The sequence below is a fragment of the Sciurus carolinensis genome, chromosome 13 (assembly GCF_902686445.1).
Source record: "Sciurus carolinensis chromosome 13, mSciCar1.2, whole genome shotgun sequence".
NCBI lineage: Eukaryota > Metazoa > Chordata > Mammalia > Rodentia > Sciuridae > Sciurus > Sciurus carolinensis.
The window spans coordinates 68,615,809-68,643,531 of record NC_062225.1 but is presented as its reverse complement, the minus strand read 5'-3'; the positions used below and the strand labels follow the sequence as shown (position 1 = coordinate 68,643,531).

Genomic DNA, 27,723 nt, shown 5'->3' with positions numbered 1-27,723 from the left:
TAATTTTAAAATACTTTCATCCACAAAGAAATCTTAAATTCATTAGTAGTCATTCCCCACTACCTGCACTATTTCCCCACCTGAGCTTATCACTTTACTGTTTTATTGTCCAAGTAGTTTTAGCTTTGGCCATTGGCTTTTTTTTTTTTTTTTTTTTTTTTTTTTTTTTTTTTTAGTTGACCACTGTGGCTTAGTTGATTTTGATTTTTAGAGGACCTTTCTTACTTTCTGGTGCTACAAGATGATCCATGCTGGTCTTGTATTTTCCCTGTCTTATCCCTAAACTCAGTAATTTATTTAGATAACCCTGACTCCTTATATAGAAGTAATTAGAAATTAAGAACTAGATGTTCATTGAGAATTTTACAACCCAATATTAAAAAGTCATGATATAATTCAAAATTATTATCCATGTAGAGAGTCAGGAAATGACCAATTTACAAGGCAATAGACATTCAAAAGGTTTCAGCCACAAAATGACCCAGACATTGGAATTATTTGATGAAGACCTAAGAGCACCTGTTACATAGTCCACAAGGTAATATGAGGTTTGGGTAGCCACTTATAACATTAGAAAAAGAAATGACTGGAAAGATATTCTTGGGGAAGGAGAAAAGAAAGAAAGAAACATGGAAAATATTAAATGGAAATTTTACAATTGTAAAGTATTTGAAATTTCATATTCCCACTGGACTTTGTAGCACAATATAGAGGAAGTAGACATTAAACTAGATTAAACAGTCTGAAAAAGAAAAAACTGAAGAGTCCCAGAGACCTGTGAATAACATCAAAGATCCAATACTCCTGTCATTGCAGTCCTGGAAGGAGTGAAGAAATAGATTAATGTAGGAGAAATACTTCAAGAAATATTTGAAAACATGAAATTGCTGAAAGACATAAAGTTTGAGATTAAAGAAACTTTGTCAAATACCAGACAAGGTCAGAACATAGAAAACTGTAACTGGAAACATCACAATGAAACTAAAGATACCCAATCAATTTTAAGAGAATTCAGAGAAAATGATAGTATTATAAGAGAACAACTACTATTCAGGTGACTTCAGACTTCTCATAAGAAATCATAGAAGCCAAAGGACAGTGAAATGACATCTAACCTGCCTGAAAGAATTGTCAACACAGAATTCTATAACCAGAAATATATTCTTTTGGAAGGAATGTGAAATACATTCTCAGAAGAAACCAAACTAAGAATATTCATGACAAACTTTTAAGAGAAATGCTCAAGGAAATTCTTCAAACCAAGTGGAAATAATTCCAAAGTGAAATGTGAACTTCAGAAATAAATAATAGTAGTTAATTTATGAATAAATATAATAGACTGTTTTTCTCCTCCTCGATCTTGAAAATATATAAGATTTTGAAACCAAAAACTCTTTAGGAGTTTGAGAACATGTTGATGTCACACATATAATAAATATAAGGATGGGGGCAGAAGGGAATACATGATTGTAAGGCTTCTGTTTTACTTGAAGTGGTAAAGTATTAAAAATCTAAGTAGATTGTGGAAAACTGAGGGAGTATGCTGCTATTTAACAGAGGCTATATGTGACTGGCTCCCAATAAAAACTGTATTCCTGACTTTCTGAGTCAGCTTGTGGGCAGAAATACTGCACACATATTGCAGTATTTTACTGCTGGAGGAGAATGCATGTTCTGTGAATCTTCCAGAAAAGGGAGCCTACCTCTGAATTCCAGATTCTACCTGATAATGTCTTTTCTTCTTGCCAGTCACTGTAGTAAACGAACTATAGCCATGAATACAACTTCCTCTGAGCCCTCTAATCCTTTTAGCAATATGTTGAACAAATGGGTGGTCCTGGGACCTACCACATTTTAATTTTTATTTAAGACTTGTTTTAGTTACATTTAAAAACTGGAGAAGTATGGCTTTTTCAAGTACAGTATAATATTGTTTTTTTACTAAAAGCACCTTTGACCCACTTTGTACATGTTCACATGCATGCACTGAGGATTGAACCAGCAGGGCCTTGTGCATGCTAAGCACATGCTTTACCATTGAGTTATGCTCCCAGCCTCACATATTTTTTAAAATTGTCACTTTTACTGTGTTGAACGTGTCTTATTTATGAACATATGTTGAAATTGTCTCCAGTGTACTGAAGCATGGGGGTTTTTCATCATAAGGGTCTTGTATGTTTTTGGTTAGAGTTACTATTGTGTTAATATCTTTTTTATTTTTCCATTTGTTAATTTGTTATAAAAAATTAATAGCACTTGGGGCTGGGGTTGTGGCTCTGTGGTAGAGTAGTAACCTAGGATACGTGAGGCATCAAGTTTGATCCTCAGCATCACATAAAAAAAAAATAAAGGTATTGTGTCCACCTACAACTAAAAATAAATATATTTTATCACTCATACCTGTTAATTTTATGTTCACAAACTTTCCAAACTTTTGTATTAATAGTAATTCTGGGATTTTCTGCTTCCCAAATAGAGGATCAATTTTCTGAAAATAAATTTTCTTTTCTTCTTTCTCCCTTTCTTCCTCCTGTCAACCCCTATCCCACAAACTTTTCATGGCATATTATATATATATATGTATATAGAGAGAGAGAATGTAAGGAATTTGACTCTTCAAGGTGGCAGTATCCAAGAGATCTTTTTTTAATTTTTATTTTTACAGACTGCATTTTGATTCATTGTACACAAATGGGGTACAACTTTTCCTTTCTATGCTTGTACACAATGTAGATTGATACCATTTGTGTATTCACGCATGTTCATAGGGTAATGATATCTGTCTAAGTCCACTATTTTTCCTTCCCCCACCCCCTCTTGCCCCATTTTCCTCTACACAATCCAGAGTTCCTCCATTCTTCTCTTGCTCCCCCACCCCCAAGAGAACTTTTTGGTATGATGGAAGCATACTACTGTATTTATGTTATCCAGTACAGATTTGTGTGGTTATTGAGCATTTAGAATATAGCAAGTGCATTTGGGGAACTGAAATGTTAGAGTTTTGTTTTTACTTTTAGTTGAGCTTAGATAGTCATATGTGACCAGTAGTTGCCATCCATACTGGACAATAAGGAAGAATCATGACATAGTGGAAAAAACTCTAAAGTTAGGTGTACCTAGATGTCAATGTTGGTCTTCCTGCTTTCATTGATAGTTTGTGCAGCTTGCTAAATCTTAGTTTCTTATGTTCACAATTGTGGCAGTACATCTGCTCAATAGAATAGTATACCCATAGAAATGACATTGTACAGAAAATGAATTACATGTATATATGCCGTAGTGATGTACTTGATGAAGAGCAGGGAAAGAGAGAAATGATCAAAGGAGGCTATAGCCTTATCAGCAATGTTTTACTTTCAGGCTTATCCATTTGTATATACATATATAGTGAAACATATACAATTAACTTTAGAAATTCACATTTTTCCTTAATGTAATTCTTATGTAGTTCCCTATAAAAATAAATAGTATTTGAGTTTTTGTGAATGTCATCTACATTTATATTTTGCAGTTTATGTCACTCAAATGTTGATGTGGAAGATAGATCTGTTTTATTCTTTTAAAATGTTACATAGAATAGAATCACTTGGATGTTATTGTTTGGGTATGATTTAAGATTCAGAGTACCTCCTACCTTCTGCAAAAAATTATATTTATTTGACCTTCACCTAGAATATAAGATGCATGAAAGTAGGAATTTTGTTGTCTTCACTGCTGTGTTCACATCCTGTCTAGCAACATGTTTTCAGGAAATGTTATGGGATGACTATTCAGTAACTGGTGTTGGAAAAAAGTTCTTAGTCTTTATCTCATATAAGAAACAAAAGTAAATTTCTGTGGAATACAGCCACAAACCTAACATCTTATAAAAACCTTAGAAACACTATATATTAAAATAAGGAATTTGTTCTTAAATACATGTGATTTTTAAAAAAAATCATTAGATTTGTTGCCAATAACTGAAAGTGAACATAATCAACATTTTTTTTGCTAATAAGGTTGATTAGTTGAAGTAGATTTAATTTTTAAAAACCCACCAGACGTAAAAACCCACCATGTAACATAGAATGTTGTTTCAATTTAATTTTAAATATATATTTCTACTTCATACTGTAATGCATTTATTGCCATACTATATTTTCTACCCTGTATAATCATTTTTAGTGTAATATAACCAGATTAGTTACATATCTTGTTTTCCCTCCAACTCTACACCTTTTTTTTTCCCCACTTCCCCAAGTACCTCTTACTATTCTTCGTACATTGGTGCCTAATAGCCATCTGTTGCATTTGTCTGTTTACTAACTGACCAGTTAATCTGGTTAGAACTGCATTGCTGTGGACTTACTTGTATTACACATGTTCTCATTTTGTGCTTTTCTGTGTCCTCCTCCTTTTAGTTTTGGATATGGCAAGACATGTGCCACTCTACCGGGCTCTGCTGGAATTGCTCCGGGCCATTGCCTCTTGTACTACCATGGTGCCGCTATTGTTACCTCTTTCTACAGAGAGTGGTGAAGAGGAAGAAGAACAATCAGAGTGTCAAACTTCTGTTGGTACATTATTGGCCAAAATGAAGACCTGTGTTGATACCTATACCAACCGTTTAAGGTACTATGTTTGTTCCTCTTGGCCTTGCCTCTTAACAATATTTTTCACAAGTTCTGTAGGCGTTTTTGGTTTTTCTTTTTTCAGTGGTATTTACTGTTTAAAAACACACACACACACAATTCATAAATACCCAAAGAAGTATCTTCCAAATCCTATACTCAGAAACATCTATTCACTGTGGCTTATCATATATTTCCTGTGTGATTTTATAGGTATAGATAATGGAGTTTTTCTTAAGTGCCATTATATTTTACCTATTACACAAATAGATACTAATTGCAACCAGTATTGCTGTCAAGACATCTTTCAGTCAATAAATACATATCACTGACATTATTATCAATACTTCTGTTTCTCCATTTTATATAAATGCTGTATTTTACTTGACCATTTACTACTGGATATTTAGGTTATTTTCTGTTTATAGCAACTTCATGTATGTATTTCATGGGACTTACAGAAATCTCTGCAGGGTATAATCTTATAAGCAGAATTATTGGGTTTATGGATTGCTCCTATTTTAATTCATGCTGTAATTTATGGCATGACCTTCCTTAGAAGTCAGAAGATTCAGTATTTGTCAGTTATAAAATGTTGACTATTTATAGAAAAACTGAATTTTTAAGTTATTTTTGATTTAAGTTTATACCTTAGTTGATTGAGATGAGTTCTGTAATCCCAAACTTCTTGTTATTTTTGGCAGCTCTGGGGATTGAACCCAGGGCCTTGTGTATGCTAGGTAAGTGCTGTACCACATCCACATCCCTTTTTTATTTTGAGACAGGTTCTTGCTAAGTTTCCCAGTCTATTCTTGAGTCTATTCAAAGTCCAGATCCTCCTGCCTTGGGTCTTCTGAGTAACTGGGATTACAGGCTAGTTCTGCCATGCCTAGTACACAGACTTTTCAAAATTACCTACAGTAATCTTTTCCTTTTAGCAGAATTGGTTCAGTGGTTGTCAGTTTTCCTTAAAGATGGCCTAATTTTGTTTTTTTAAGCATTTATACTGCCAATAGTTTTTTGCTTTTTTTTTTTATTTGATCAGTGGTCTTTTGAGTCAATTTATGTTCTTTCTCATCTTTACACTGTTTGCTTTGCCTACAACCCAAACAGTATAGATCTACCAAGGGCAGAGAATTGATGACTAGATAAATAGTTGTTGTCACTTTACCTTTGAGGAAAAAATCAACTTATCAGATCATCCTCTTTATTGGCTACAGTGCTGTCACTATCACTTTAAACACTAATGACTTGCTGCCAGGCAGTAAAAATTACAGGTTTATCTGTGATGATTTGCACCTGTTATCTTAGCAACTTGGTAGGCTGTGGCAGAAGGATTGCTTGAGCCTAGGAGTACAAGGCCAACCTGGGCAACATGGTGAAACCACATCTCAAAAAATGGAAGTTGTAGGTTCATACTACTCTGATACTCAGAAAGGAATATATAAAGCTATACTTTCTTTCACAGTATATTTTTCCTATTGTATATAAGAGAGTATTGTGGTATTTGGTCCCATCTTCTGTTATGGCCTCCAAAACTCTTTCTGACTGGTAATCCAGGAAGCCAGTGTAGTTATATATAATAGTGTAGTGCCATAATTGAACTCAGCATCCAGTTCTCTAGTAGAGCTAATGTCTCCTTGGAAAACATCTAATTGATCATTTTCTTCTCTACCCTAGCCATCAGTGTCCCTTACTCTGGTACAATAAACATGTAGTTTTGACCAATTTGTGTGATTATATATCAGGCTTTGAAATTGCCCACATATCTTTAGGGGGAATCTTGCCTTATATTTCTGTCACTTATATTTCTGTGTTTTGAGATAACTCTTTTAGATTATAAGTAAACATTGAAAATTTGTTAAACCTTGAGTGTTTTTTACCCAAGGATTTTTTTATTTAGATGAAAAATTGCTGACTGACTCAGAATGTTGTTATAATTGTAGCCTTGGTCAAAAACAGTATCACCAGTTTTAGTGTTATATATGTGAAAATAAAACTGAACAAGAATTGTCTTTCTTTGAACTATGTATGTTTTCACACTGTAATTTCATGAATCCTAACAAAAATGAATGTATGTACTATATTGAATTTAAGATAATTATAGGATATACTTATTGCCTGAGTAGAATGTGGACACCTTGTGGGGCTTCGTAGATCAGTTTGCTTTTCTGAATGTATTTCCTGTTCACCTAACTTATGCTGTATGCTTTTTTTTTTTTTAAACTACTTGACTTCTGTACAGAACGTATTGAATTAATTCACTAGGAAAGTTTAATTTCAAATAGAGGATAATTGGCTTCATTTAAGCAGAGCTCTCTATTTTCTATTCAATGACCTGGGGGAAAACTACTCTTCAAAAATTATGTACAAATAAAGCATACCTGTCAAGATCATAAAAACAACTTACAGTGCTTGTTTCATTTATATTATTGACTTGCTTGGGCTTCTTAGTTGAGATCCTTCACGGTCTCTGTTATTGTGTGCAATCTTTGTAAGAATAAGAAACCATAATTTCTACCTTACTTTCAAGGTTTGGCATGTTGAGATTTCAATTTCAACTTCACAGAGAGAGTTAAGGTCCATTCTTTTCCAGACCATCAAAACTTAAGATATTGTCTTTCTTTTCCTACCAAGAAACACAAATGGCATTAGTTTTTCCCCTCTTCAAATAAAATTTTGTTGTATTTCACTTTTCAGTTGTTGTAGGTAAAGGAAAAGATAGATTCACTCTGAACTTTGCAGATTTCTACCTGATGATTATGGTTACACATAATGATTTTTATTGAAATTATTTGTGTATGTTATATTTAGAATTTTTATATTCCTTTTGGCAATGAGAAAAAATTAAATTAAAACATTTTGACTGGGTACAAAGAAGATGTTTACTATTACTGATGGGAATAACCTAGTTGAGATTATCCTATTTTGATGCCAATCCCTGAACACTAATTTTGATCTGATAATTCAAAGGATGTAGGCAATTCTATAGGTTAGTGTATTTCAAGCCTGAAACCTTTTATAAGAGATGGAAAAATTATTCAGAAGCTTGAAAGGCACATATTTTACCTTACATTTGTCTAATTTGTACATTAGAAATTTGTGATTACATTGAAATGGGTGAACTCTTCCCTTGTCACAGAGCATTACTGATTCACTCATTTAACAGATGTTTGTTAAATGTTTGCGAGTGCTTAAGAAAATTTGGTCTTCTTTCTAAGGGACTGACATGTAAATTGGGGAAATAATAACCAGGCATTTTTAATAAAACACCATACGTGGCTGTTAGGAGAAGTATAAAACAATACAAGAGAACCAGCCCAAGTTTGGACATCTAAAGAGCAAGTAGGAATTAGCTAAGTGAATAGTGGCAGAGTATTGTGTCTCTGGCTGTGGAAGAAATCATCACATTTTTAGAGGACCTAAGAAAGTTGGGTATGCCCCTGGGGCAGTATTGGTGGGAATTCAGGAACTAGAAGATGAAGAAAGATCACAGATTCACTTACCTTTAAAAGTGGTGATGAGCCACTGAACGATTTTTAGCAGAGATCTGCTGTTTTGCATTATAGAAAGGTTTTGCATTATAATTGAATGACCAAAATGACAGCTGGAACAAAATGGTACTGCCATGATAGAGACTTTTACCTTTCCCATGTCTGGGGACTGAAAATTTGGTGTTCATTAGCAATTCTTTCTCTTATGTTCATTCCTTCATAGAAATATATTCTATGTTCCAGACATGGAACTTAAAAAGCAATCATGTAACTCAGACTTTAAGTCAGTAGGGATCTCCTTCAATAGAGTACATGTGCCATAGCACAAATAGTCCTGGGAACACAAATTTCTTTGTTCATATATAAGAATCTAAAGTCTATAATCCCAGGGAGTTTTCCAAAACTAATACTACTATTTGGTTATTTGACTGACCTAGTAGGGGGGAAAGCTATCATCTCTTGGCTTGGTAGAGGCCCAGTATTTTTAGATACTCTTAAGATTTTAGTATTAAGGTTCTAGAATAACAGGATGAGGCTGTGTACATGTTTGTGTTTTCTTCTGCTGTTCCCTTAAAGCTGTCATTCCAACTGAAGTCATAGAAATAGAACACTTGTGCAATAGTCAGTATTTTAAATATAAAAATTTTCTGGGTCCTTATATGTGTATTATTTATTTTGGAATATATCCAAATCTAAAAATGAGCCCATATAAGAGGGGTTTTATTAAGATGATTAAATAAAACATAATTTTTACAATTGGTAGAAATTCTTTGTCAGACTGCAGAGCATCAGCACTTGTGAGGAAAATCTGTTAGATCTTATGCGCTCTGCTGTAGATTACTGAAAAATTTTTAGAAGCCTTTTGTGGTGGTACATGCCTGTAATCCCAGCAACTTGGGAGACTAAGGCAGGAGGATCATAAGTTTGAGTCCAGCATCAGCAATTTAGCAAAGCTTTGTCTCAAAATGAAAAAGAACTGGGGGTGTAGCTTGGTGGTAAAGCACCCCTGAGTTCAATCTCCAGTATCCCTCTAATTTTTTTTTCTTTAAATCAACTAACTTTAAAGATATAACATTTTTTTAAAGAAGAAACTTCAAATTACTACCATATCAGAAGAACCAGTACCATTTACCATAAATAGAAGATAAGTATTAAAAAAAAGAATGAACTACATATTATGAATAAAATAGTCTATACTTATTTGTCTTAGAAAATGTATTAATTCATGTGCTCAAAGGGGCATAATCAGGAATGATCATTCCCATTTTGTTTGTAAAATGAAAAATAAAATTAATTTCCATAAACCATAGAATATCACCATGTGTTATGTAGCAGGAAGGACATCTATATTTTTAGATGTAAATTTGTTGAATTTTAAAAAGGAAGTTGAAAAATTAGTATGGTATGATTTTTTAAAATAATTTCATTGGCTAAATTGCTAAGGCTGGCCTCAAACTTCAAATCCTCCTGCCTCAGCCTCTGAGACTCTGGAATTACAGGCATACCCTACTACACCTGGCCCAAAGGCTTACTAAGACCTTTCCTTTCAATGAGTTTTCTCCCTGTGTGATTCAGTTATTCAATATTATATTTCACTACCACTTAACAGTCTGCCTATACTTTGGAGAACATTTATTAATAGGATATATCTCTCCCATGAGAGCATTTTAAAAATACAGACAAATACAATTTTATTCCTTTACTCTATTTCCTCTCTGCTTAATTGAAAGAAATTAAAATTTTCAGACAGCCAAACTACCCTTGATTTAGTTTTTAAATGTGGCTATGATTTAAAATTGTGTTTTGCTTCTCATTATTACCAGGCCTGTCCTGCTACTCCAGAATTTTGCCTAGTCCTTCCTCAAGTGTGGAAATATGAATTGATACAACTTATATGGTGAAGGAAATGACCTCTTATCTTTCTAAGGGGCATTATTGTTTTTTAAAATACTTTTTAGTTGTAGATGGACACAATACCTCTGTTTTATTTATCTATTTTTATGTGATGCTAAGGACCGAACTCAGTGCCTCACACATAGTAGGCAAGCACTCTACTGCTGAGCTAAAACTCCAACCCCTTATATTTTAATAAAAGATGAGCCAGTTAATTCTTGTGTAAAGGAGAGTATGGGAGGTAATTTAGTTATATTGTCTTCTATACCTTCCCCCATTTAGATGACGTGCCAAGGAGTAGAATAGGTGGAACTAATACTGTAGCTACATTTCTGAACATTCTACATAATGAATACAGAATAAATGCTCAGAGGAGGAAGTTGAGTTGGCACAGTGGCACAACACTATGGAGTTTCCTTTTATGCCCTGTAAATCTATAATTACAGTTTTCACTATTATATGTAATAATGCATAAGATAATTATATATGCATGTATATATTGATGAATGCAAACACATAAAGTAGCCTCTGAATTTTCCTTTTTGAAATACACTTTTAAGGAGTGTTTTAGATTTCTCTCAATTATAATCACACCTTTTTTAATCACACCTTAGTAGTAAATGATCATTTGATAGTTTGGTGATTGCATTACTCTGATGTGGTTGGTGTTTGGTATGATCTTAAAACCTTACTTGAATAATGTGTATTTTTAGTTTATTAATTTTATCTTTCCTGACTTTGCCAGGTGGCAGCCAAGAGTGATTTGTAGTGATTTAGTTTGTCTTTAAGAAACTTGATAGGGCTAATGATATAGCTCAGTTGATAGAGCTTGCCTTGTAAGCACAAGGCCCTGGGTTCAATCCCTAGCACCTCAAAAAGAAAAAAAAGAAAAGAAACTTGATAATTCCTTAGGCAGTTGTTGAATATTTACTATACAAATTGCATATGAGCTTCCTAAAGACAAAATAGCATTTTAATATCTTCTTATTATGTGTTTGTGCTTTAATACTCTCTCTCTCCTAACAAATCCTCTCAAAATTCACAATTTGTACTGACTGTTTAGTGTTTAAGTGTAAAAATTTTACATAGACAAACTGTTTAATTATTGACTCAGCTATTATGAGTAAGTATCTAGATTAACACAGTTTAAGAATAGTATTTCTTCAGGAGGCACAAAACATTGGGCAAATATATACTTCTAAATAGAAAAATTTACATTCAATCCTTGCTGGTTTTCAGCTGAAAGAGAAGGATAAAGGTAAGTAATTGTCAGGATTGTCTTCAGAAACTCAAATGCTTTTAGGAATATACATGACATTTTGTGTGTTAGCTTTATAGCATTTGGAAAATGTACTTTCGCTGTGCCTTTGTGGTTAAAGGTGATTTTCCACTTAAGTTTTTCTACCTTCACCTATTACTTAACACCTAGGCAGTAAGAAGTGGAGCATTTCAGGATGCTATAGCAGTTTAAACTAAAATGGGGACATGCTTAATCAAACCATAAATATTGGTTCTGTTTAACTTCATTTGCCTGATTAATATCAAGTAGTTCTGTATTTAGGAGAAATTACCTTAGTAATCACTTCAATAAAAAGATCAAAGGGACTTGCCATTAATAAAAAGATCATTGCTTTTATTGCTTACTCTCCTACTAGGCACCGATGTAGAACAAATAATTTTAAATTATAAGTAAAATTCACTCCCTTGTGTAGAGTTTGAAAACTTTCATTACCATGTATTTTGGATGCCCTTAGGGTGGCAATATTCAGTCTTTTTGTGCTTGAAACATTTTTCTTTTCTGCCTAATGCAGGAGGGAAAGTACCAGTTTCTCATTTATTTTATTAAAAAAAAAACAAACTAATTTCTATTTTACTTCTCTAGTTTCATAGTTTAATCATTTCTGCGTATGGTGCTTTTGATGTTTAGGCCTGTAGGCAGTGAAAAGAAATAGATCCCTAAGGAGGGAAGGAGGGAGAGAAAAAGATCAAAAGTATGTGACAGAGTGAGCAGTGTTATGCACATGCCAAAAAAAAACCTGTGATGAGATGTGAACCTAGTGCCACCTATGCCTAGTTTCATACCAATTATAAGGGATCAAAATCTGGTGAAAGTTGTCAGGCATGGTAGCACATTTCCTGTAATCCCAGTGCCTACTGAGGCTGAGACAGGAGGATCGCAAGTTCAAAGCCAGCCTCAGCAACAGGGAGGCATTAAGCAACTCAGTGCGACCCTGTCTCTAAATAAAATACAAAATAGGGCTGGGGATGTGGCTCAGATGAGTGCCCCTGAGTTCAATCCCTGGTACAAAAAAAAAAGATGAAAATGAATTTCATAATTGTCTTGGACATATAGGACACACTAGTCATACAGAAGACTTACACATATAGGAAACAAAAGTATTTCCTGCATTCCCTTTATTCTACTAATTTAATTTCCACTAGAGTAATATTTCTGTTCTAGCCTCTGTGCTTTTATCGATTGCCCCTCTAGTTTCTTGAGAATAAGCCAGTCTGCCTTTCTGTGGGTAAGTTCTAATAAATATGTAGTTGCAGATAGTTATAAATATAAGAAGGTAATAATACAACCTTGATTTTTTGCATAGTATTTAATTTCAAATGCCTAGGTATATAGTTTTTTTTTTTCTTGCTGTATGTAGTAAGCAAGAAAATATTTCTTGTTTAACAGAGAAGGAAACTATTGCTTAGAATTTAAGTAATTTAAAACTTACTAATAGGTAGCAAAGCCAGAATTTAGCTCTTGATTCCTGTGTGATATACAGTATAGAAAGCAGTATTTAAGAAGAAAGATAAGTTGACACATTTCAGATATTTCTGTTTTTATATGCTACTACTACCTCTTACCCGAATAGTTCATTGATCACTTTGGTTTCATAATTGTTTAATGGTAGACTTGAAGTTTAGCTGGTTCCTGAAAAACACTTTGGTCCAATCTCAAAATATCTAGTTTATTCTGTTACTTAAGTGATTAAAAACTCCTAAAATAATTGACTTAGCATTTCTACCTCAGTAGTATAACATTAATGTAAAATAATCATTTTATTCTATCAAATTGTTGTATGAGCACTCTCATTCATACATGTGTGTATACACACACACATATATATTATATATGTAGTAATATATGTAATATAATAATGTAATATATATTTATCTATATATATTTCGATCTCACAGTATAAGAGACTGAAGATCTAACCCAGGGACACTTGATGGCTGAGCTACATCCCCAGCCCTTTTTATTTTTCATTTTGAGGCAGGGACTTGCTAAGTTGCTGAGACTGGCCTCAAATTTGTGATCCTCCTGCTTCAGCCTCTGAATAACTAGGATTACAGATATGCACCACCATATGCCTGTCTATGATCTTTTTATTACCTCAGACAAAATTTCAAACAGTTTTAATACTGAATTTGAAGTCTGTTGCTAAGTAAAATTTAGTTTATAACACATACTCCTTGGCCTATCACAATGTAAATCGTCTGCATTATTTATTTTTAGAGTTGTCAGGCACTCTTAAGTGTAAAGGTAGTTCAGATCTCTTTGAATAGATTATGATTCACTCTATATTTTCTAATGTTTCATGGCAGCTATAAGAATTCATATCTAATCCCATCAAAAATATCCACTAAATCTCCAAAGAACAATTTTTTTTTTTTTTTTTTTTTTTTTTTTTTTTTTTTGGTGCTGGGGATCGAACCCACAGCCTTGTGCTTACAAGGCAGGCACTCTACTGACTGAGCTATCTCCCCAGCCCCTATAGTTTTTTTTTTAATAGCAACAATGTGTGAAAGTATGTTTATGAAAAAAAAATTGTTGATAAATCTTTTAAAGTATGCATAATAATGTATTTTACATAATTTTTCTGATTTTTTCTTTTACTCATTTTTTCATACCCCTGAAGAATTTATTAGTTAGAATAATAGCATATTCAAAAGCATCTTATTTCACTAGGTATTCTCTGAATTATAGTTATGCCTAATTAATAATTACTAGATTACCAAAGTAAACTATGCCTTATTCTGTTTTGTTGTCTGCTTATTAACAGAGCAGCAACAACTATATTATTATCACTTAACTTAATCAGTAAATAAAGTTAATTGACTAAGAATTAACTAAAACCATTTTTCAGAAAATATCTTAATTATTGATGTGTATTTTTTCTTCTACTGGCTTTTTTCCAGCTGATTTGGTTATCTATTTGCATGAATTAGGGCAGTGTGTTGTAAAATTGTTTTCTCTGCTGTTCAAAATAACTCCCTCCAACACATTCTTCTTCCATCTCCCAAATTGTATTGCTGTCTTTTTTGCCTTGTATTTCTAATGTCTTTAATTCCTTTATTGAGAAGACAGTATTTAAAATGTTTAGAAAGCAATATTTGATATTTAAAGAAAAAAATAACTTCCTGTTTATTAAGAGTTGTTCAACATTTTATTTCAGACTATTAAGAAAGGAGCTCTGTCCCATTAATAAAGGTATTTGTGGCATGAATAACCTTCCATTTACATGTTATTTTCACTCAATTTTTTTTTTTTTTTTTTTTTTTTTTTCGTATTGGGGATCGAACTCAGGGCCTTGTGCTTGTGAGGCAAGCAGTCTACCTGCTGAGCTATCTCCCCAGCCCCTTCACTCAAATTTAAATGATTGTCTAGTATTAATATTCTTCCTGTTGCCCACAAAATAGTCACATTGTGAAGATTTGGACCCTAGTTTTGGTGAACCTGCTGGGAACTCTAGCCTGTGTTGTTGCAGAATGAACTAAGCATGGCAACTTGAGTTTACTTTTGAGTAATCGGGACACCTCATAACTTCCTCAGAGGCAGAAATGAGGTGATTATTTTGTCTTTTACGCAAACATCCTGCTGTACTGCAGTAGCAAATAATCACATTTTAGAATATTGATTGTTTCATGGTTTTAACAAAAATTCTGGAGAAGGACTTGATGTTGATCAGAAACTCTCAATTGCTCTCAGGCAAGAACCAATGAGTGTTTGGTGTAAGGAGTTCTGGACATTACACTTCTCTTTCACAGCACTGAAACAAGCATTCTTTGTTGCCATTTTTCTAACCTACCTCAAGGTTTCCTCTTAGAAGAAGTCTATTACATTTTAGAGTAACTGAATTGTTTTGTTTATATACCTAACTAGTAAAATATTATTAGACCCACTTCTTGAAACACATGTTTTCTCTCAGATTCTCTTATTTTAATAACCTTATGGTAGACCCTATAGGTCTTGAGTCAAAGAATTGTAGTTTCTACTTTGATTTCTTCAGACTTTCCCTAGTTTCTCCTCTTTTACCTCTGTCTCTCATACCCACAAAATTAAAAGGGCCTTATTTCTCAACCAAGAGGCATTTGACATGCCCACATGTTTCTTTAAAACTTCATTTCATCAGTGACTATAAACCAGTTCAGTTCTTCATCAACCTTTTACTTAATAGAGACAGTGATGCCAACATTTGTGTTAAGGTTCTCTTCCTTGGCTTAGTTTATTTGTCCCTAAGTAACTGGTAAAGCATGTTGTTTGTGGCAACTCCATTCTTAAATATCACATAGAACTTTCATTATGTCTGGTGATGTTTAATCTGGCCTAAAAATTATTATAATCTAATATAGAAATCAAAGCACTGTATATGTGGTGCTGGGGACTGAACCCAGTGCTTTACACATTGCTAGGTAAGTGCTCCACAACTGAGCTGCATCCCTGTTACTTTTTATTGATTAATTGAGTGAGTTGAGTGAGTGAGTGAGTGGGTGAGTGAGTCAAGGTCTTAGTAAATTGCCCAAACTGCCCTGTAACTAGCAATCCTCCTGCCTCAAGCTTCTTGGGTAGCTGGAATTACAGGTGTGAGCCACCGTGTCCAGCAAGACTTTTTAAAGGCTTCTTATACCTATAGTCTAAGTGTTTCCTTTTCTCATACTGCTCATTTAAAATGTTTCCCAAGACAAGGAAGTTTTTTTAAAAAATAATTAAAAATTAACCAATAAACTTCCATTTAGAAAGCTTTTAAGAAAAAATAAAAAGAAATTACAGAGTTAAAAACTAAGTTTTAAGCTAATCATGGAAAACATTTTACAGAGATCTTTACCTCATTTACTGGTGCATTTCACCAGTTATTTTTATGCTTTCTGAAGATATTAAAGCAAACAGTTCTCCTCTTAATAATTTTTTTGAGTCTTTCACTTTACCTTTGATTGTAACTTGTTTTAAACTGTGATTCCTGGCAAAGAGCCTTAGAACTAAGACGTACAATGCAATGATTGTTTATAGGTAAATCATAGAAGTTTCATTCTCTTACAGTTTTTAAATAATCTCATAAACTGCTAATTCTTAACTGTGAATCTGGACATTTTAGCATGTAGTTTCCAGATAACTTCTTTTAAGTGATTCTATTTTTTAAATGTTTATTTCAACTGTGTGATGCTTTTGACTTTAAAATTAGAAGTAGAGGGGTTCAAAGAGGTTTTTCCTAATGTTCAACCAGGAAAATAGCTTTATTAAGCTGTTTTCAGTTTATGGATTATAAAAGAACTTACTTCTGATGTGGTGTATTTAGTCTTAATAATATCCAGCCTAACGTGGGTGGTAGTATTAGTAGAAACAGTTCAATATAACCAAATGTTGAGGCATGGGCCCCCCCTTTTGAGAAGAAAGATTCACCCATTTTGCTCACATCCTAGTTCAATATATTTCACAGAGCCAAAATTTGCTTAATTTATTAGCTATTTAGTTTAAATTCGCAGCATAGTGGAAAATGTTTGCAGATAATTCTGTGCAATAGTAGAAACTTCAGTTGCTTCCTCGTATTTCTTCAGGGCAGTGATCACAACCAGATTCAACGTATGCACAAAGCAGCGGATACCATGGTAGCGGCCGTCGCTGATTGCTTTTACCATGTTGGATCCATTGTCAGTCTCAAAGACCTACTTCCAGCTAGGTGCCTTGAACTCAAATAGCTTTTCACACAGACTTCAGGATGTGAGCTAAGGTATGGCCTTTTTTCATGAGCTGGGCCTACATATGGGTTGACAGTAACCTGCAACTTTTAAAGAAAAGAGACTACTGGCTGTAGTTCAATGTCAGACAATGAACAGTTGCAATCACTGATAGGCAGGTAGTAGTATGTGTTCTTCATATATTTGAAATACTGTCACCTTTTGAAAAATCCCCCCCCCCTTTTTTTTTCCTGAATGCTTTTGTCAAAGACTGTCCAAGATAAAATTCTCATTAAAACCTGTGTAAAGGTCTAAAATGTATCTGTTTTATGATTCAACCATTGTCTTCAATATGAGAGATACATGATGATTTATTTTATGCATTTGATGTGCAAAACCTTTTTTAGAGTTCTATGCACTATTTTTAAACTTAATTTTGGTTAAAAACCACAAAATTTACCATCCTGCTTACACTATTTTATTTTTTAATTTATTTTTATTTTTATTTTTAGACAGGGTCTTGAGAAATTGCTTAGGGCCTTGCTAAATTACTGAGGCTGGTTTCAAACTTGCAATCCTCCTGCCTCAGACTCTTGAGTTGCTATGATAACAGACATTGCATCACTATACCCAGCTGCTTACACTATTTTAATAATCTCTTACTAATCATTTTTTTTAAAAACTGGAATTAGTATATTTGTATTCATGAATAGGGATTGACATTTAGAATCAGTGGTTTTCCCAGGTAACCTGTGTGTCAGGAATGTGAATATTGTAAAACCCTGAGTTGCATTGATACAGTTCATGCTCTATGCCAGAGGTTCTTGTTTCTTCAAGGAAAAAATACCCTTTCTGGAAAAAATGAGCTTTACTTTCATATCTTCCTTCTCTGCTTGGCAAGATATGTTTCTTTAAGTGAAGTCTTTATTGAGAAGACAGTAGGTCAGCTGGTTGATGATACACTTAGGAAGCCATCTATATTCGATGATAGCTATAACATAACTTTTCTCAAACAAGTTACTGTTTTCTTCCATTTGCCCTAGAAGCTTAGAATTTTTAAAGCTTGGTAATAGAAAAATACTTACAACTAGGGAGAGAAAAGTCTTTGTAAATTCAAAGTGGGTACTATCAAGAGCTTTTGTACTTCTTTGATTCTCACTGTTTAATACTGGTTATTAATAGCTTTTGATAAATGCAGTTGAGAATTTGAGCTCTTCTGCCAGAATCATTTCTGTGTTAAGAAATGGTCCGGCTCATGACTTATAGACTTACTTTTGTTTCATAGCTATAGAAGATACAATGTCTTGGTTGACTCTAGCAGTAAAAAATGAGATATTTCAGTTTTAAAACATTTACTCTACTCTGCTTACATGTACACACAAATACATCTATCTATTCATATACACATACACACTGGTTGATGACTGAAATGTATAATACAGCATATGCCGAGGGACTTCCTGTATGGCAAAGAAAAGTGGATGTGTTTTCACTGGGATTACTTATATCTCAGGGAAAATAAGGAGAGAACGTAGGAGAAAGGCATGATCCAGTGACAAGTTGTACCTCATCAGTTGTGTCATCCTGCCAGGTGAGACAGTATATACCTTAGTTAGAAATATCTGTGGATACTAGTGTTTTCACACATTGTAGGAACCAAATTTAAAACACATACATATATGTTATCCATTTTATCTTGTTAACCATGTGAGTGACTACTTAGTTTACTTAGCTTATTATCTGCCTTTATTTAAGCATTGATTTTCTTCTGAGCAGATTTTTGTCTTTATGATGAAGGTTCATTTGTACATAGATAACATTATTTTGATAGGATTTCTTCAACATTTGGTTCTTTTTTTTAGTTCTCTATGGCTCTATGCCACCTTGTGAAATACTGTTTTAATATAATGGCAAATTCCTTTTGTTGGTTTACAACGAAAAAATAAATCTGAATAGTTTAGAGCATACTTCAACATAAATATTTAAAGCATCTTTATTTACCTGGGATTTTAGTTTACTTAAAATTTTCTATTTAATTAATGAAGATGTAGATTTTTAAAAGTCTAAGCAATAAAAATGTTATGTGAATAATATGGGCTGAGTTGGAAAAATAGAAAAGGAAATAATGTTTAATTATAACTTTTAGTGACTCTGATATTAAACTACTATATTCATCTAGAAAATTTAAAGAAATATTTTGATGTCCTGTATACTGAAATCTTACTATAATACATCCTCTTATGATAAAAATTTCATATAAGGTTGGGTACACTTAGATCCTGCTAAGAGAATATCTTTAAAATGATTATGTACTAAAGCTTAGTATTTGTTTAAAGGTCTAGCATATAGAAGCACATTGTGATGAGATACCCAGTTTTGAACCTACATTTTACTCTAAAATGCTAAATTTCTTTTTTCTTTGAAATGAATGTACTCAGTGAAATACAAACAGTATTAAAATTAAGAAACCATATGTGTTTCTTTGACTTGCAAGTCTTAGAAGACAGAAGATAGCCATTCATCACTTTTAGTAATAGGAATGATTTCTATCTCTAGTTACATTTAAGTATGCTTTTAAAGGATTGACTCTAAGGACATATGAAGTATCTGGATCTTTTATAGCCTGTCACTTGTATAATATCTATCTTTTGTCCATTTTAATTAGAATAGAAAATCTATCCATAACTTTATTATCCTGTGGTTTCAAAAGCAGTAATAAATCTACTCAAACTACCCATGCCATGTATTATATATGGCAAATTTCTGTACATTTATTTTTATTTTAACCACTGTTATTGGCAATGTTTATTTTAGTCCTAAAAACTTAATTTTTCTTGCATTTCTTTCTATATTTAAAAAAATTCAGATCTAAAAGGGAAAATGTTAAAACAGGAGTAAAACCAGATGCATCTGATCAAGAACCAGAAGGACTTACTCTTTTGGTACCAGACATCCAAAAAACTGCTGAGATAGTTTACACAGCTACTACCAGTTTGCGGCAAGCAAATCAAGGTATGATGCTACATCTCTTAAGTTCCTTTTCATTTGACCCAGAGATGGTTTGTTTACCTACTTGATGCTACATTTACCTTTCTCTGCCCACTTTATGGTAATGATTTTCATGTAGCTTCATTTTCTTAAAAGTTTGTTCTCTCTCAGGTTTCAATTATGAGTAGTTTCTAATTTTAAATATCTATATATAGTTGCTGTGACTAAATTTAGTAGGCTAAGAGCATCCCAAATTTTTCTTCTCACTGAAAGTCATGAAATTGAAAAATGCCATTTTGTTAGGAACTAGTACATTAAGACTAAGACTGTATGAGCTTAAATTGATATTCCATATATTAACCATAGAAAAAATGATTTGTATCTGTTGTTTTCACCTATGTGGGGTTTTTAAAGTTGATTACATTCCCCCTCTGGGGTGAGGGGGATCTGTTATAATTTGAAATAGATATCCTTAAAACAGTGAAATAGAGACTCTCAAAACAGTAAAATGGAGTGAAAAACAGTAAAATAGAGCTGTGTGTGGCAGCACATGCCTGTAATCCCAGTGGCTCAGGAGGCTGAGGCAGGAAGATCACAAATTCAAAGCCTACCTCAGCAATTTAGCAAGACCCTGTGTTAAAATAAAAAGGACTGGGCATGTGGCTCAGTGGTTAAGTGCCTCTGGGTTAAATCCCTGGTACCAAAAAAAAAAAAAAAAAGTAAAATAGATAACTGAAGAGTTTGGCACTTTTTTCCTTTTTTTTTCTTTCTTCTTCTTCTTTTTTTTTTTAAATACAACATTTGAACTGTAGAAGTGAATTGTTTTTAGTTTTAATCTTCAAAAGCATATACTCATGTTATCTATTTTGAAATATTAAATAACAGAAAAAAAACTAGGCGAATATTCAAAGAAGGTGGCTATGAAACCCAAACCTTTGTCAGTATTAAAATCACTTGAAGAAAAATATGTGGCTGTTATGAAGAAACTACAGTTTGGTAAGTTGAAATTTTTCATTTGCTAAGATCTCATTTTCTTTACTTATGTATACATAAGAATTTTTATCATCTAACTCTTGAATTTGTATCTGTGTGTATAGTTAGTTATACAATAATTGGAATAGAAGGACTGTAGGAGCCTATGAAAACAAAAACACAAATATCTACAAAGCAGACAAAGTATATTTTCAATTTTATTTTTAAAAATTATTTTGAATTCATGCTTGCTAGAAGAGCACTCTACCACTGAGCTCCAGCCCCAGTTCTTTCTTTACATCTCCTTTTGAGTTCATCTGGCCTAAAGGAAGCCAACCTGGAGCTCTGAATAAGTTGTTACTCTTCCTTTTTCAGAGTTCCATGAGATTGACCTTTCAAGTATATAGTTAACATAGTTCAGTTTTAGCCTTCTGCATTCCACAGCTCTTGACAAGAACTAATGATGAATAGGTCATAGCACCTCTGATAAGGTTGGTCTGTAACTATAAACCAACACTTAAATTCCACATTTGAGTGACCATTATTGACTGTTACTTTGTGTGCTGCTTTTCCATCCTTAGGAACTACCCCAAGGACTTTGACTATATCAGAAAGAACATTGAGGCTGGGGATAGATCTCAGCTGGTAGAGTCCTTGCCTTGCAAGCACAGGGTTCCTGAGTTCAATTTCCAGCACCGCAAAAAAAGAAAAAGAAAAGAAAGAAATGAAGCGGCTGGGGTTGTGGCTTGGTGGTGGAGTGCTTGCCTAGTATGTGTGAAGCACAAGGTTTGATTTTCAGCACCTCATATAAGTAAATGAATAAAATCAGAGGTCTACCAACGTCTAAAAAATATTTTTAAAAATGAAATCTCTCTTTAAAAAAAAAAAGAAGAAGAAGAAGAAGTAAGCTGGGTGTGGTGGCATATGCCTGTAATCCCAGCAGCTTGGGAGGCTGAGGCAGGAGGATCTTGAGTTCAAAGCCAGCCTCAGAAAAAGCAAGGTGCTCAGCAACTCAGTGAGACCCTCTCTCTAAGTAAAATACAAAATAGGGCTGAGGTGGTCAAGTGCCCCTGATTTCAATCCCCAGTACCCAAAAAAAGAACATTGAAGTAGGTTTCAAAAAAATGAATTTTTGTCATACCGACTTCAGAACCTCAGCAGAAATTAGCTTTTGCTCTGTTTACCTCTCAGATTTTTCATAATGATCATAAGAAATAATTTAGAAGAAACTTATACTTTTGTTTGGAGTTCATTTAACATGATGATAGTACAACTTTTTGCCTAACTCAGTCTAGTCTGTTTTTGGTTTTTTTTTTGTTTTGTTTTGTTTTTGATTTTTTTTTTCCACTTTTTTTTTTTTTTAAAGTGATCAACAGACCTTTATTTTTTTTTAATTTATGTATATGTAGTGCTGAGAATCAAACCCAGTGCCTCACACATGCTAGGCAAGTGCTCTACCACTGAGCCACAGCTCCAGCCCCAGATTTACTTGTTTTTTAAACACTACTTTCATTTATTTATTTTTATATTTTTAGTTGTAGGTGAACACAATACCTTTATTTTATTTAGGTTTTTTTTAATGTGGTGCTGGGGATTGAACCCAGTTCCTCACATGTGCTAGGCAAGGGCTCTCTACCACTGAGCCACAACCCCAGCCCAACACTACTTTAAAAAATCATTTTGTTGAAAATTCTTTTTTGTAAGTATGAAAACCAGATACTTTGTTTGAATGAATTTGATTAAACATTGCCAAGGTCACTGATAGCTTATTTGGAATCATTAATTTCTATAACATTTTATCAAAGTTTATTATTGTTATAAACAATTTATCTGCAAAACTTAGATACTTACAAAAACTAATCTTCATTATTTTGCTGCTGTTTCCATGGATCAGAAATTCAGGAATGGTGATTGGCTCAGTGTTTGTCTCAGGATCTCATGAGGTTATAGTCAAGATGTGGACTGGAACTTCAGTCATATTAAGAGTGTGCCTCTTGACAGGAGGCCTCAGCTCCTTGCCATGTGAGCCTCTCTTTAGACTTCTTGAGTGCCGGGCACATCAAAGCTGGCAAATCCTCCCAGAGGAAAAAAATCGGAAGCCTAGTGCCTTATGTGATCTAATCTTCAAGGTTTCACGCTGTCACTAAGTCTAGCCCACACTCAAGGAGAAGGAAGTGAATTCTGTCTTTTAAAATAGAATGTTAGAGAAAGATTCCTAAAATGTATTCGTGTGTTTATATGTTTATATTAAAAGCAAATATTTTATTCAACTTTAGATGTTGTTCCACTTACTGTATCAAGTAAAAGTATCTTACTACTGACTTTAAGAAACATATTTTAACATTCTTGTAGTTAGAAATATTTAGCCACATTTCCTCTCTTTAATTTAAACTTGTGCTTTCAATCCAGAATGTTTTGTTTTGCCAGTAGGATTGTGTTTTTGCATCCCTGTGTGTGAGGGATTCTGATTTACCTCTTAGAAATTTAATCCTCTGTCCAGAATCCTTGAATAGTGTTAGCCAGCCAGGACAGATCTCATAGGCCACATAAAATCACAGACTCTCCAGGTTGAATATAACTTTATCATAATCAAATTTTGTATTCATTGAGCTTCCGAATAATTCAGAAAAATAAATAAACAGTATTCTTTTGATTTTTAAGCTATATTCTACCTTTTATCTCATTTTCCATTGACATGATTCTCCTATAACTTAATTTTTATTGTCTAATAGTCCATTATATGACAGACTGACTCATTTGTTGAACCCAAAACTGAACCTTTACATTGTTTCCAGCTTTTCAGTAACATGCAACATCTCAGAGACTGTCATTGCATCTAAATATTTGTGTGCATCTGAAATAAACTGTTTAGGATAAATTGACAGAAGAAAAATTGCTCGAGTCAAACAAGATATGCATTTTTAGCAGCCAGCCATTATGTTTGAATGAATATTTTAATAAAATTGTAGGATTAGTAGACCCTGTCTGTTCTCTTTATGAATGTATGATTCCAAAGTTTTCCTCTCAGTATGAGAATAGATCCATTTTTGTATCTAGTAGATTGCTATTTATGAAATTCAAAAGAAATTTATCACTGTAGTACATTACAAGCAGTAGTGTTGAGCAGATGAAATCAATTTATAGGTTTACCAATGGGAATTAGTAGTCTTGCTGAGACACAGTGTGTTTGGTTAGTAATGGTCAGATGTACTGTGATAAAATAAGCTTGCAATAGTACTTATTAAATACTGCTTGTACATAATGTGTAAATTTCTGCAAAAATTAACCAAAAAAAATTTTTTTTTCTATTTGAAAGATTTCTTAAAGATTCTACCACTTCATTTTAAACACTACTGCACATACCTAACAATGTTTATAGATATTCCCATTATTCTACATTGTATACTCCTTGGAGGCTGATACAGTTTCTTCTGTATCATCTGACCCAAATCATCTAGCCCAGAATCTTGCACTTAATAAACTCTTGGTAAAACTTACTGAAATTTTACTAATTGTAATATGGATTAATATTTTTCCATTTATTAAGAATTAAATTATCTTTAATAATACCGTTTGCCCTAACTGGTGGTTTTAATTCAGTATTTATAATTTATTCAGATACCTTTGTTTAATACATTGGTGAAGGATGAAATTAATCTGAATTATAAAGTTCAAGTATTTTGTATACATATAAGTGAAGAGTAACTTTTAAGTTCTTTCAAGTCTGCCTAAATAAATGATTTAGAATTAGCTCATTGATTATATAATGTCATAGTACTTAGAGCATAGTTTTTTCCTACTGAAGCCAGTTACCCAAATAATCTTTTTATTCTAGTAATGTAAGTTTTAGCCTGGCATTTCTATTCTAAAATTTCAGATCAATGCAAGTATTTATAGATTCTATTTTTTAAAAAATGAAATATAGTGAGAATGTTTTCTGTAATTTTGTATTTTAAATTATTTTGGTAAAGTATTGCATACTACCCTTTTAGTAGATTATTTACTACTTTACATTTCCCTTTAGCTACTTAGTATAATCTATCAGTGTGTCCTTACTGTAAATTAAAAATAGAGTTTCTTGCTTTTACTTCCATTGTACATCCATCCATCCATCAGTGTTATCTTGTATGTGTAGATGCTATATAAACATTTCTAGTTTGTTTCTATTGCACATTACAGTTCTCTCCATTTTGAGTGGAAGATGATAGTGATTTATTTGTGATGTCTTTATAACAACTATCTTCCATTCTGGTTCTCTTTGGTTGAGTGGGGTTTTTTTTTGTTTGTTTTTTGTTTTGTTTTGTTTTTTTCTGTTTTAGACACATTTGAGATGGTTTCTGAAGATGAAGATGGGAAGTTGGGTTTTAAAGTAAATTACCACTACATGTCTCAGGTGAAAAATGCAAACGATGCCAACAGTGCTGCGCGAGCCCGCCGCCTCGCCCAGGAAGCTGTGACTCTTTCAACTTCACTGCCTCTGTCGTCATCCTCTAGTGTGTTTGTACGCTGCGATGAGGAGCGGCTTGACATCATGAAGGTAGAAGAAACATTTTGTCCCTTATCTCCCTGGCTAATCTAATTACTCAAATATTCATACAGATCTATAGAAATAGATGAATTTTTTTAAACATATTGAAAATTTTTGTGACCTCTTTGGACTGCAGTGGAAGGAGTCTGTTTCTAATGTTTGCTCAGGGTATGCAGGTCAGACCGGTGATGAAAATAAAAACTTAGAATAAGCTAAACTCAAAGTCACAGGTCCTATGTTTTGTCTCATATGCAGAAGCCAGAGAGGAAATAGGAGAGGAAAGGTGGGGTCTTGTGGAAATCAGAGGGAAATGAGTAGAAGAAAGGAACCAGGGGGAAAAGGAGAAGGGGAGGCAAAGGGGAAGTACTAGGGAATGATATTGGCCAAATTACATTGTTACATTGTGTGCATGTACAGAGATGCCACAGTGAATTTTACTGTCAAGTACAACTATGATATGCCAATGAAAAATATGGAAAGAAAATAAAATAAAAATTTAGAGAAAAATATCAAAAGAGCATCCTAACTTGTATATGACCTGGCACAGTTTTTAAAACACAGTATCTAAGGATTTAATGCTGATCAGTAGGAAACAGTTACAGGATTTCTTCCTTATTATCCAGGGAATGAATGTCATGTTTTATAGTATAACTTCGTTAGTTAGTAGTCTACTATTTTTTTTTCTTTTCCAGGAAATTTTTGTATTTACAAGTATATGAGGCCATGAATAAAGAACAGCAGCACAGTAATTTATAATCTGTACCTTTTATGTTTTAACACTCTGATGACCTAGCCTTAAATTATAAGACAGTGTTGCATTAAGAAAATCCTAAAATTTTAACACCTGGAAAAAAGTTCTTTGATTTAAATTCATGAGTTAAATATTCTGTCTTCCTCAGATACATAACTGAAAATGTTGACTCATTGAAGTTGGGGAGCTTTTTGTTTGCTTACTTTTTTTACTTTTTTGGGTAACTTTCTGTAGAAACCTCACAGACATTGCCTGTTGGGCCACATCTTATTTCTTCTGACAAACAGTGGAACCCTTCATAGGATTATTGCCTGGGAAATTATTTTATCACTAAGTATTCCATGTGAGCCACACTGGAAATTTCTTCTGCTATACCTGAACGGTCCCAGCATAAAGCCTGTAGCATTTATCAGAGTTGTGCAGAAGGAGAGCTAGTGCCACTTGCCCCCACGCACAGCTCTTTAAAAGGTTTTGTTGCTCTTGTATAACATATTTTTGGATTGACTAGAAATTCATTAAATTATTATTGTACTCACTGTAGGGTCATGTGCTCTTTTTTTAAACTACCACTAACTCTTAGAGAAATACCTGCTGTTCTTTGCAACTTTTCTGTCATATAAGAATGTTTATTCCTATTATCTACTCGAAGAATATAAAAATGCTGTTTCCTAAAGTGAAAACTTACTTGAAGATTTAAAGCAGATATCTTCACACCTTGAGACATGGTAATGAATGTATGTGGAATCTCAAATTGTGGGAAATACTGTTGAGAAAGTCATGAAACAAAGCTCTCAAAAATAAAATAGAAAAAATGTAATTTACTGTTTTAAAAGACATTTGATATTAAAGTAAACCTTCTTGCTGCCAATAGGCATCTTTTTTAATAACCCATTTCCACCAAAACCAAGGCACTTTAATTCTAATCCAAAACCATTTTTGAGTCCTGTGTTTATTTTTAACTTCCGACTTCATTCTGGTAGAGATGTGCGGAGACTATCAGGAGGTGGTTTGTATTAAGTATGTGGCTTTAATTTTCTAAATATCAGCAATTAGGAAGTGACACAGGCCTTTCTGTTTTTGTCCATACCAGGTTCTGATAACTGGGCCAGCAGACACCCCCTATGCAAACGGCTGCTTTGAGTTTGATGTGTATTTTCCTCAAGATTATCCCAGTTCACCCCCTCTTGTGAATCTAGAGACAACAGGTGGTCATAGTGTGCGATTCAATCCAAACCTTTACAATGATGGCAAGGTAATGTAATTGCAGTTTTTGCTTCCAATGCCACTGTAATGAATCAAAAGACTCTTTGTTATTGGAACAAAAATTTCGTTTTAGTTATATTTGTTCTGAGAAGACGTGGGTTTCTTCATGCCTCACTTCGCTGTATGCACAGGTTAACCTGAAGAATAAGAAAAGGCTCTGAAAAAGGGCAGAAACACTACAGTGTTAAGAAGCACTCAGGGGGGCTGTAACTGTAGCTCAGTGGTAGAGCACTTGCCTACCATGTGTGAGGCACTGGGTTCGATCCTCAA

General features: G+C 33.4%; 1 protein-coding gene across 1 annotated transcript in view; it reads left to right on the top strand.

Annotated features, from left to right (window-relative positions):
• Positions 1–27,723, top strand: part of Birc6 (baculoviral IAP repeat containing 6) — a 212,846-nt gene that overhangs the window by 172,208 nt on the left and 12,915 nt on the right. Inside the window, 5 exon segments of the mRNA XM_047521886.1 lie at positions 4,401–4,611; positions 19,818–19,963; positions 20,825–20,935; positions 25,231–25,448; positions 27,281–27,442. Of these exon segments, the coding sequence (XP_047377842.1) occupies positions 4,401–4,611; positions 19,818–19,963; positions 20,825–20,935; positions 25,231–25,448; positions 27,281–27,442 (848 nt within the window).